Source organism: Suncus etruscus, chromosome 14, assembly GCF_024139225.1.
Source record: "Suncus etruscus isolate mSunEtr1 chromosome 14, mSunEtr1.pri.cur, whole genome shotgun sequence".
Taxonomy (NCBI): Eukaryota; Metazoa; Chordata; class Mammalia; order Eulipotyphla; family Soricidae; genus Suncus; species Suncus etruscus.
Genome location: NC_064861.1, coordinates 95,937,559 through 95,949,748, shown reverse-complemented (window position 1 = coordinate 95,949,748; position 12,190 = coordinate 95,937,559). Strand labels below are relative to the sequence as shown.

General features: G+C 51.4%; 1 protein-coding gene across 1 annotated transcript; it reads right to left on the bottom strand.

The window, feature by feature from the left end:
- Positions 1–8,912: 8,912 nt before the first annotated feature.
- LOC126028700 (leukocyte immunoglobulin-like receptor subfamily A member 6) lies at positions 8,913–11,720 on the bottom strand. The gene is made up of 8 exons (XM_049787632.1): positions 11,687–11,720; positions 11,562–11,597; positions 11,126–11,410; positions 10,720–11,022; positions 10,255–10,551; positions 9,790–10,080; positions 9,177–9,296; positions 8,913–8,980 (listed from the first exon to the last, which is right to left on the bottom strand). Exons 1-8 carry the CDS (start codon positions 11,715–11,717, stop codon positions 8,913–8,915), a joined length of 1,431 nt encoding a protein of 476 aa, XP_049643589.1. The 5' UTR covers positions 11,718–11,720.
- Positions 11,721–12,190: the final 470 nt, after the last annotated feature.

Below are 12,190 nucleotides of genomic sequence, written 5' to 3'. Positions count from 1 at the left end.
TCCCACTCGGAATCCCTCACTGTATGCAGATGGAACTCAGATGCCTTCGGGGGTCCCAGGCACCAGATGGTCACTGAGCTTCCATTGGGGACCCGGGGTCCTGGGTCAGCCCAGATGGAGGGTTTCTGGGGGGGGTCTCTGGAAAGGATAAAGCTCGAGTGTCAGGGTCTTCCTCCCTCCAGACCCCCATTAGGCCCTTCACAAACCCACATGCTCTCCACCCCTTGGGCTGAGGAAGGAGCTGTGGGGAGACTCACCTGTCTGCACCTGGTTCCTAGAGCCCCTGCACAATCCTGAAAGAACCACTTGTGAGCGCCCCATCCAGGGGAGCTCCAGACTGGTCTGAGTCGAGTTTGGGGTTCAAGGGGGACTGAGCAGCAGACCTGCCCCTGAGCACTGAGCCTGAGGTCTCTGAGGGTCAGGCCAGGAGAACCCCTCCCCGAGACTCACCAAGGCAGACAAGGACAGTGAGGAACAGGGTCGGGGTGCCGGCTGCCATGAGTTTGGGGTGCTGGGCCAGCATGTTCAGAGAGCCCCCTCGCCCCCCCCCCCCCCGTGGGAGCACCAACCTGGGGCCAGCTGCTTCCTCCTCTTTGGCCACAGGAAGTGAAGGGTCTACTGGGAATCAGTTCTGTGAACCTGAGGATGGGCCAGGGGACAGTTGCTGGGGACTGCCTGGACCAGGGTCACCTGCCTTAGTGCTGAGCCCCAGTCCAGAGAGTGGCTGGTCCCAGATAGGACGAGGCGTGGACCTGTGGGAGAAGGAACCTCAGACAAGGCTGGGTTCCTCATACATGCTGCAGACCAACCACTACTTCCCTTTCCTGAGCTCTGATACAAATGTCTTTCCTTCTTTGTCACTCTTGCTCAGCCATCAGCCACTCAGAAGCAGCAGCACATCCAGACATGGGCTCAGGGCTGGGATCCTGGGCATGCTGCAGTCTCTCTTAGGCCTCAGCTCAGCCTCAAGACACACTTCCACACGGGCCTTGTCTGCTTGGGACCCCAAGAAGCTGCAGGGACAATCAGGGCACCTGATCCTGGTACTGAGGGTCCTGTGGGCTGGGAGACCCCTGAGGGAGCATGGGGCTGTCACATATCATAGGCTGTCCCATGACAAAGCCCACCTGGGCCCCACAGCTGAGCACAGGGAACTGGGTTTTATGTTTCGGGTTTCGTCTTGGAGGCTGTGGAAGATTTCAGCGACTGTATATAGGACAAGTTCCTCCACACAGCATTCTCAAGTTGTGTGTGGGACTCTCACACCCCGTGGTGCTCAGTGGTTACTCCTGACTCAAAAATTGCTCCTGGCAGGAACGGGAAACCCTATGAAATGCCGGGATTCAAACCACCATTCATCCTAGGTCAGCTGTGTCCAAGGCAAATGCCCTACTGTTGTGCTATCTCTCTGGCCCTCTCTTTTCTTTTTCTCTCTAATTTTTATTATAACCCTGTGATGGACCAGTGTGTTCATAATACAGTCATTTCAGGCATTCAATTTTCCACCACCAGTGCCACCACCAGTGTGGTCTTCCCTTTGCCAGTGCCTCGATTTCCCACCTACCACCACACCTTGCCCCCTACCAGGCACAACAAATTTACTTCAGAATGTTTATTCCAACATAAAGGCGAATGGAAGAGTCAAAATTGAGATTAAAGAGGGTCAAATTGAAATGATTGTTCCCTCTCTCCATGGTGGTACTAACGTCAGTGTCTGAGGTTTGACTGACCTCTGATTGGTGCCAGTTGAGCTTGTGTGTCACTCGTGTTACTCTTTAGGCTGACTGCTTGGGAGATTACTGTGCAATTTTTAATCAGATTTCCTGGGATCTTAATGACACTATTATAAAATATTGAAGTGTCCAGGCTTTATAGATCTACAATCTTGGTGGCTTCTTAAGTTTGATCAAGTGAAGTCACAGAGCTAGTCCATTTCTGTTGGAGGGTGAAGGGTGTGGCACTGGGCTGTTGTAGTTCATGCAGATATTACCCCCCACTTTTCTGAGAAGGCCACAAATGGATCAACCCGGACCTGATGCCTGGGAAGAATCAATGCCATTATTTTCTTTTGGAACTTAGTAGAGGAGCCAGGCTGTTTATCTGCTGGGCTGATCTATAACTTCCTCTTTCTCTTCCCTCTTTCCCACCCCCTTTTTTCTTCCTTCATTCCTCAAAGTGCTGTGCTTGTGGCTTATTCTTGGCTCTATATTCAGCGACCACTGCTCTAGGGGTTTGGGAGATCATAATTCTGGGAATCGAACCCATGTTGGCCGTGTACAAGGAAGATGCCTGCCCTCTCATCTTTCTAAGCAAGTTTCATTCAGTAAAATATGCCCTGCTTGTCGTTCTTTGCTCCAGAGGCAGGCAAGGGGGAGGGTAGGAGGGAAATGGGGGACGTTGGTGACGGGAAATGGGCAATGCAGAAGGGTATTGTACATGGTGTGGCTGAAACTTAATCATGGACAGCTTGTAATTGTGAAAAGAAAAACTCAGTTGTATGACAAATAGCCTTGTAACCATGATGTATAGATTACTTTGCATGTGTCCAGTGTTTGATCCCCAGCACATGAGGAGTAATCCCAGAGTACCACCAGGCATATCCACCAAAACAGACAAACAAGCAACACAAAACATATATATGTATATAAATATATAAACATATATATGTATATAAAACTGCCTTGCTTCATATAAGCAAAACAACAATAATAAGAAAACCAGGGCCGGGCAGTGGCGCTAAAGGTAAGGTGCCTGCCTTGCCTGCGCTAGCCTTGGACGGACCTCGGTTCGATCCCCCGGTGTCCCATATGGTCCCCCAAGCCAGGAGCAACTTCTGAGAGCATAGCCAGGAGTAACCCCTGAGCATTACCGGGTGTGGCCCAAAAACCAAAACAAAAGAAAACCAAGAAGAAAATGACTCCTAGGACCAGAGAGCTAGCTGGTATCTGAACCAGGCTGTGCATGCAGGAACCCAGGGCCATTCTCTCCCCACATAACCCCCAAACATCAAGAGAGAAGTCCAGAGCCCAGAGCTGAGGGTAACCCCTGAGCACTGCTGGGCGTGGTCTCCAAATCCCACAAACAAATGTGAAGTGAAGGGAGCCGATTTGGTGGAGATGCAGTGTGGAGGACATCCACTGACAGCTTAGTAGCTCTTAAATGTCTGCATCAGCCTCCACGAGCACCTGACCAGGTGCCGAGGGGCCTTCTAGAAGCTTCCTGTGGTACTCTCCCGTAATTGCATTTGTCCCAAGCACAAAGTACAGTCATGGGCCTGCAGCAGAGATGGAGGGAAGGTGGCTTGGAGGGAAGTTGGAAGGGACCAATGCTGTGTGGACAATGTCTGTGTGTGCAATGTGAGACTGTGTGTGTCTTTGTACAAGTGTGATGTGAAACTGTGTAGGTGAGGATCCTCTGTGCGTAAATTAGCTTTCCTCACACCATGGGTTTAGCCCAACCCAGGATTAGCCCCTCCTTTGGGTTAGCTCCACTCGAGCAATGGTTTGGGCCTCACCCTGAGATTAGCCCCTCCCCTTAGTTAGACACATCCCTGGGTTTAGTCCTTCCCCTTGAGTTAGCCCTACCTCAACCATGGAGTTAGCTCTACCCCTGGGATTAGCCCCACCTCACTCCATGATTTAGTCCTGCCCTGATATTAGCTGCTCCTTAAATTAGCTCCTTCACACCATGGGTTACCCTATTCCTGGGATTAGTTTCTCCTTTGAGTTAGCTCCACTCACACCACAGGTTTAGCCACTCCCCTTAGTTAGCCACGCCCATGTCATGAGTTTAGCCCCGCCCCTGGGGTTAGCCCCATCACACACCATGGGATTAACCCTGCCCATGCCAGCGCCCTTGAGCTGTGGGGATCGAGACCTTGGAGGCTTTCACACATATGTGCTCAGGCACACTGTACAGACGCTGTCCTGTCCTGTCCTTGGTTGCCCGAGTGTCCCCTAAATTCTTACATAGCCCGGAATCCAGGCAGCCCCCACAGCCTGGTGAGTTCTGAGGAATGATCTGGAATGTGAGCCTCAGGTCTCCTCCCTGAGGAGTTCTGAGTGGGGCACCCTGTTTTATCGCACTAGACCTCTCGGAGGTTGCAACATCAACCACAGTTTGCACAAGCTTCTCAGGCTGCCCCTGGGCCTCTGCTTCCAAGGCGCCCGCCAGCCCCAGATCTTCTCTGTTTCTTGCCAGGCTTCCTGTCCCATGTTTCGAGAGAGCAGTTCCTGTTGCCTGGGACACATCCAGTGCCCTTGTGTTGCTACCAGCTCCCTCACCGTCCCTCAGGCCATAACCACCATATGTGGTTTCTCAGTTCTGTCACCAGGACCAAGGGATTGCCATACTTGTTTCCCTGATTCTTGTTTCACTGTATTCCACAAGGGGTGACATCATTTGATATTTATGAGTGTGTTTGTATATTTTTGTGTTTGTGTTCTTGTGTCCTTTTCTGAGTTATTTCACTTGTGGCTCTTCTCTTTTTAAAAAAATCTTTATTTAAACACCTTGATTACAAATATAATTTGGGTTTCAGTCGTATAAAGAACAGCCCCCTTCACCAGTGCAACATTCCCATCACCAATGTCCAAATTCTCCCTCCTCCCTGCCCCTCTGCCTGTATTTGAAACAGGCTTTCTACTTCCCCCATTCATTCACATTGCTATGATAGTTGTCAGTGTAGTTATGTCTCTAACTGCACTCACCACTCTTCGTGGTGAACTTCATGTTGTGAGCTAGACCTTCCATCCCTTATCTCTTTTGTTTCTAAAAATTATTGCAAAATGTCTTTTATTTTTCTTAAAACTCATAGATGAGTGAGACTATTTTGTGTCTATTTCCATCCCTCTGACTTATTTCACTCAGCATAATAGATTCCATGTCCATCCATGTATAGGAAAACTGTGACTCTTCTCATTCCATGCAGGTTACATTGAACTTTAGTATTCCTCTGCCCACATACACCACAACTTTTTTTCACCACACCCAGAAGTGTCCAGGGCTTACTTCTGGCTTTGCTTTCAACCCTGGCAGTGCTCAGGGCACATATAGTATGCTACTGATTGAACCCTGGTTGGCCACATGCAAGACAAGCACCATACCCACTGTACTATCTCTCTGGCTCCCAAACCTTGACTTCTTAATCTGTTCATCAGCCCTTAGGCATTTGGGCTGCTCCAAATCATGGCTATTGCAGTGAGTGCTGCCATGAATTGAGATGTGCATGTCTTTTTGGAATGAAATCTGTTTTTGATTTTGCCAAAAAATGGAACCACTGAGTCATCCTAAGGCTCTGTTCTTTTTTTTCCAAGGCTCTGTACAGGCTGCACCAAAACAACATTCCCCTCAACAGTGCCTAGGCCTTTCTCACCACATCCCTATTGACACTGATTACTTCCAGTCATGGCTGGTTGTAGCCAGTTAATACTGGTTGTCTCCAGTCAATACCAATTGTCTTCATTAAACACTGGTTGTTTTTAACCAATAAAGGTCATCACCAGTCAACACTGGTTGTATCTATTCAGCACTGATTGTGACCATCTATACTAATCATATCTAGTTAGTACTGGTTGTGACTGATCAATACTAATAGCCTCTAGTCAACTCTGGTTGTCTCCAGTCAGCATCAGTTGTTTCTGGGTTTTTTTTTTGGGGGGGGGGATATCCGGTGGTGCTCAAGGCTTTCTTATGGATTTTCGATCAGAAATCTCTCCTGGCAGGCTGGGGGAAACATGAGATGCCGGAGATTGAACCCAGATCTGTCCCGGGTTGGCTGCATGCAAGCAAATACCCTGCCACTGTGCTATCACTCTGGCCCCTATTTCTGGACTTTTTTACTCTGCTGTTCTCACTAGTGTGAGATGCTCTCTCATTACAGCCTTGACTTGCATTTTGGTAATAATAAGACAATGAACACATTCTCTTTGTCTATGCTGTGTGTACTGGCCACCTGTCTTGTTTTTTGTTTGTTTGTTTTTGGGCCACATCCGATGACGCTCAGGCATTACTCCTGGCCATGTGCTCAGAAATCGCTCCTGGCGCGGGGGACTATAGGGGATGCCAGGGATCAACCCCAGGCCCATCCTGGGTCAACTGCATGTAAGGCAAATGCCCTACCCCTGTGCTATTGCTCTGGCTTCTGTCTTGTTTTCTTTTAAAAGAAATGTCCTTTCATTTCTTAAGAGGATCTTTTCTGCATATCATTGATTATTTTCTATTTTTTTTTTTGCCTTCGTTCATAGATTTTTTTCCTTTGATTTTGTGTCAAGTGCTCAGGCATTACTCCTGGCTATGCGCTCAGAAATTACTCTTAGTAGGCTTGGGGGATGTATGGGATGCTGGGAATATCAACCCAAGTTGACTGCATGCAAGGCAATACCCTACCGACTGTGCTATTATCCTGGGCTCTTATTCATTTAACTATTTGGTGGGTAACCCCTACTTTGGTCATGGGTTTTGCCTAACTGCACTCAAAAATCACTCTTGGAGATTGGAGCAGTAATACAGTGGGGAGGGCATTTGCCTTGCACGAGGCTGACCTGGGTTCATCCCCAGCATTTTCTATGATCCCTGAGCCTGAAAAGAGTCAAATGATATGATTTCTGGATATAGAGCCAGGAGTAACCCCTGAGAATTGTTGAATGTGGCACAAAACAAAACAAAAATGAAAGAAAGGAGGGAGGGAGAAAGGGAGGAAAGAAGGAAAGAAGACAAGGAGGGATGAATTAATTATTCCTAGTAGTGCTTGGAGAACCATATGGGATGCTGGAGATCAAACCCAGGTCTGCCATGTCCAAGGTAAGCAAAAGCCCTACATGTTGTACTAGCACTTCACCCTCATCCACAGTATTCTTACCAGTTTTTCCTTCTACACTCATTTGGAATATTTTTTTGGTGGTGCCCGGATTTGAACCCAGGGCCTCACAAATGCAAGACAAGCGTTCTTCCTACCCACATGTATTTGCTGTACCTTTGGTATTCTTTGGGAATGACTGGGAGCAGTAGGCCTGGATTTTAGGCTCTTTTGCTTCCATTTGAGCCACCCCTGAAGGTGATGAGGGCTCATTCTTGGCAGATCTTGGGGGACCACATGGGCTGATGGAGAACAAACTTTGATCTGCCTTGTTGAAGGCAAACACATTCCGCTCTGTACTACTGCTGTGCTCCTCCCTTTTTGAAAGGTATTTGGGCCACACTTGGCGACCCTTGGGTTCCTCCTAGCTCTGCACTCAGAAATCACTCCTGGCAGGTTCAGGGGAACATATGTTATGTCAGAAATCAAAACTGAGTCCATCCCGGGTTGGCTGCATCAAGGCAAATGCCCTACCGCTGTTCTATTTCTTGGCTCCAGTGGCCATTTTTTGACAAGTTCATAGTATTGAGTTCCCCAAAGAGCAGCCAGTATGTTTTTCTTACTCACTCTGGGAAAACTGTCTTCTTTTTATTATTTTTGTTTGTGTGTTTCTTTGTTTTGGGCCACACCCGGTGATACTCAGGGGTTACTCCTTGCTCTGTGCTCAGAAATTGCTCCTGGCTAATTTTTTTATTGTTTTTATTTTATTTTATTTTATTATTTTTGTTTTTGGGCCACACCCGGCAGCACTCAGGGGTTACTCCTGGCTCTGCACTCTGTTGTCATTCCTGGGGGATGCTGGGGATCAAACCTAGATCAGGCATATGTGCAAGGGAGATGCTTACCCCATTGTGATCTCACTCTGACCCCTGAAATTTTGCCTTCTTGGCTTGGTTGTCATGTCACACACTGATGACTCAGAAACCTGGTGCTTTATTTCCAGAACGTGGGGACATTAACTCCTGGGGTCCCGGGACCGGGCTGGGTCCTTGCTGGGCTAGTGGAAAGCCAGAGCAGCATACACGCTGGGCTCCTCTGAGGAGTCCCCTGACAGGGAGGAAGGGGGCACTGTGGTCTCCTTTGCAGTATCCAGGTGGTTCAGCTGCGCGTAGGTCACTTCTAGGTGGCCCTCAGCTGTTTCTGTCTGCAGAAGAATTGGGGGTCAGGCGTACAGAGGTCATGCAGAGATTCTGGGGTTCTAGAGCAGACAGACCCACCTGCCCGCCTGCCTGTGTGTCCTCTTCTGTCTGTCTGTCCTGTGCATTCGGCCGGGCTCCAGAAAGTGGGGTACAGGAGGCCACTCCCCGCCTGAGTCCTGCGTGCTTCACCTGAGCATAGGTTGCTCCATGGGGGTCTTCATCCTGCCTGCTCTGTAGTGGGGGGACAGGAGTGTCAATGACCTCAATTCCTCTCCTCGGCTCACACAGCTGCTCCAGGCTGCCTTCTGAGCCATGAACATCTGGATGCTCTGAGCCTCACATCTGTCCTTGCTTCAGCTACTGCTCCCCAGATCAGTCCATCCTCCAGCCCTCCTTCCCTCCTTCTTCATTTCCTCCCTCCCTCCCTCTCCCCTTCATTCGCTCCAGGGCTCAGTGTTGGGCTTCAGCGGGGTTGAGGAGGGGTGTGATTGCATGTGTGTTATTGTGTATGACTGTGTGAGTGAGTAGGTATGTGAGAGTAAGTATAAAGATAAACTCTCTGTGCACATGGGCTCCAGGAGTTTGGGGACCCTGGAGCTCAGGGATCTCCACTAACTCATCAGCCTGATACACAGATGCACCCCAGAAGGCAGGCAGGGGATCAAGGTGCATCTCCTGGTCCTGAGCCTGAACTCAGTGGGGTCCTCTAGCAGCCATCATGTGGGAAGAAAGGGGACCCCAGGTAGGGCTGGGGCAGTGCAGGCTCACCTTGGGGTTCAGTCGCGCCCCTTCCTCAGACTTTGTGTGGGTGATGATGGCCTCTATGGAAAGAGGAGTGGTCATGTGTCCTGGCTAGTCCTCTAAGATATCTTGGGCTGCAGCACTGCTCTGCCCCAGACCCTGGGCTCCCTGTACCCTTAGCCATCCATCCTCCCTGTAGCTGTCACCTGGGCTGTCTTCCTGGACTTGAGCTCTGTGGTGGGACCTGGGGAGCAGAGGGCAGTGTCGGGGCCAGAGAGGGTTGTGGGCAGGTGGGGTGAAGACTGAGTGGAAGGTTACCGGGTGTTCAGGCCTGTGTCCTGGGGCTCTGGGTTGGATGCTCCTGTGGAGAGTGGAAAGAAAGCTCTGGCGGGGCTGGGGCTTGTGGTAGAGACTCTTAGTGGCCTCATTCCCCCACTCACCTGACTTGCGGTGTCCAGCCTGCTGGCGGCGGTGGCGGCAGTGGCGAAGAAAAAGGAGAAGGAAGAGGAGGAGGAGCCCAAACAGGGCGCAGGCCGTGGACAGCCCGATGAGCAGTGGATCTGGATTATTTCGGTCCAGAATCACCCATGTGTGCAGGACACAGGCAGAGGTGTCACTGGGCATCCCTGCCTATCCCTTCTCTGCCTGTTCTCATCCCCTTGCAGGTCTCTGGGCTTAGCACCTCTCTGTCACACCCCTCATCCTTCCTGTCTCCCTCCTCAGCATCCCCCTGGTCCCCAGTCTTATCTCTTCCCTGGATGTGCCCCAGAAACTCACCCAAAACAGTCATGGACATTGTCCTGCTATCGCCAGAGGGTCCTGGAAGAGAACGAGGGAGGAGTGGGCTGAGTCTGAGATGCCCCATCTCCTCTACTGTACCAGTCCTGGGACCCTGCCTACCCAGCACTTTGGGGGCACCAAGAGAATGGCAGGAGTGACAAAATCTGAGGGAAAATCCCTACTGATCATTTTAGCTCTCATCCCCATCACGCAAGAGCCTCAGGTGACAGGCCCTGAGCTGACCATGATGGAGGGGACAGAGTTGGGTCTCACCTGAAATCCGGAGCTGCAGAGGGGCACTGGGGTGTGATAGGCTGTAGGGGCTGGAGCTGTCGGATTTGTAGCACCTGTAGGTGCCATTGTGGGCTGAGGTCACAGGGTGGAAGAAGAACTGGGTCTCTGTCTTATCCACTTTGATGTGCAGCGGGGGGTTGACTGCCCCTTCCTTGGCCAGCAGGAAAGTGTCTCTCCAGTCTCTGGACTGACACAGCAGGGTCACATTGTCTCCTGGGGACACGGAGGGGCCTGGCTCCACTGAGAGGGTTGGAGGGTAGAGGAACTGTCCTAGGAGAAAAGGGGTGAGGATTCCTGGGCCAGACCCGTGTCTCAGGGCCTCTATCTAGGCCCCTCACTCTGGGTCTTCATCCCTCCCTATGAGGGTCCCAACATCCTCATCCTACCATCATCTCACCAGGGCCTGATCTGAGTTGAGGTTTCTACAGAGTCATGACCCATTACCTGCCACCAGAATGTCCACAGGGTTACTGGGCTTTGACCATAGAGAGGTGGAATTGTGTCTCCCAATGCAGTGATACCGACCCCCATGGTAGACTCTCACAGGACCCAGGGGGAAGTCGGCCTGAGAGAGCCCGGCCTTCGGTTGATGGCCAGGGTGCTGGTAGACGTTCTGGCTCTTCTCCTTGTATAGAGCAAAGTTGTCATAGGTGTTCTTAGAGTGACATTGCAAGGTCGAGGTCTGTCCTGGGCTCACAATCCGGCCGTGCAGGCTCATCAGGGAGGGTTTTTCAGATGCACCTGTAGGGTCAAGGGACAGTGTCGGTGACAATGTCCCCCAAGCCTCTGTTTCTAGCTCCAGACCCCCATGCTCCCTCACCCACCCCACTCACATGGGGCTTCTCTCTGAGCACAGACCCCAAGAATCTGATATAGCTGAAAACCTGGATTGACCAGGATGAGCCTCACCTAGGACCAGGAGTTGCAGCGGGTCACTGGGGTCAGACCAGCGCTGGGGTGTGTTTGAGAAAAGGCCATAACATCGAATGGACCACCTGTGGCGGAGGGGACTGGGATGAACACTAAACAGGGTCTGGTGCTGCCAACTGGGGATTCGTTGTGAACCAAGTTTCCAGGGGCTCTCAGGGTCTCCCTCCTGAGTCAGAATGAATGTATCAAATCCCCGATCTGAGCCACACTGGAGGGTCACAGTCTCCCCTGAGGCCACAACAGGACTTGGAGAGACTGAGAGAGATGGTTTGCGGTCAAGGCCTAAGAGGGGAAAGGGGTTACAGGGTCACTCTCAAACCTTGAGGGCAGAACTCTCCCTCTCCTGCCAGATGAGGGCAGTACCTGAGCCCTGGGTGAGTCTCACCTGTGACCACCAGCTCCAAGGGGTTACTGTAGTCTGACCTGTCTGTGAGGCTGAGAAAGGAACAGTAATAAATCCCGGTATCTGAATCTGTCATGTAAGAGACAGAGAACTTAGCCTTGTCCCCTGGCTCCAGTGGTAACTGCACTTCCCAGGGCGATGAGCTTCCCGTTTTATACAGATGGAACGTCTTGACCCCTAAGGTCCCCTGACACCAGAGGGTCACGGTGCTCCCCCAGGGAACCAAAGACCCTGGCTCAGCCCAGAGGGTGGGTCTGGGGAGGGTTCCTGGAAGAAAACAGAGTCTGGTCACAGACATGCCCCAATCCCAGCTCTCATGCCAGGACCCCCACATCTCCCACCCTCACTCCAAAACTGCTTTTCCCTATATCCACTGTGGGCTCTGTCCTGGGGGCCTTGGGACTGGGGTCACACTCACCTGCCTGCACTGGTGTCCTGGTGCCCACACTCAGCCCTGGAGGGAGAGTCTCTATGAGAGTCTGTCCTGAGTCCGAAGGGAGCCTCCTTCCTGCCCCCTAGTCCCAGGTCCCCCCTGAGTCTCACCCAGACAGAGCAGGGCCAGGAGGGGTGTCATCTCATCTCCTCCTGTCTCGGCTGTGCCCTGGTGGGACTCAGTGCCCACAGGACAGACAAGGGATGTGTCCCTGGGCTGGTCCTATTGGTCACAGGGTGTCACGTCAGATTCTCAGGAAAGGGAACTGCCTCCCCGGAACTAGAATCTGTTTCAGGGGAACAGCTAAAATGTGACTTCCCCAAGTCGCTCCTTCCAGGGGAGACACGAACCTGTTTTTCCCCTCACCCAGAGTATCCCCCTCCTGGTCACTACATTCCCTGGGTACTCACCCTGGATGGGGTCTCCGAGAGCAGCATGCTTTCCAAAAACATGGGAACCCCTATCTGAGCTGAGGGATTGGGCAGAAATCCAGGGGACACCTCTTTTTTTTGTTTTTGTTTTTGGGCCATACCTGGCATTGCTCAGGGGTTACTCCTGGCTGTCTGCTCAGAAATAGCTCCTGGCAGGCACGGGGGACCATACGGGACACTGGG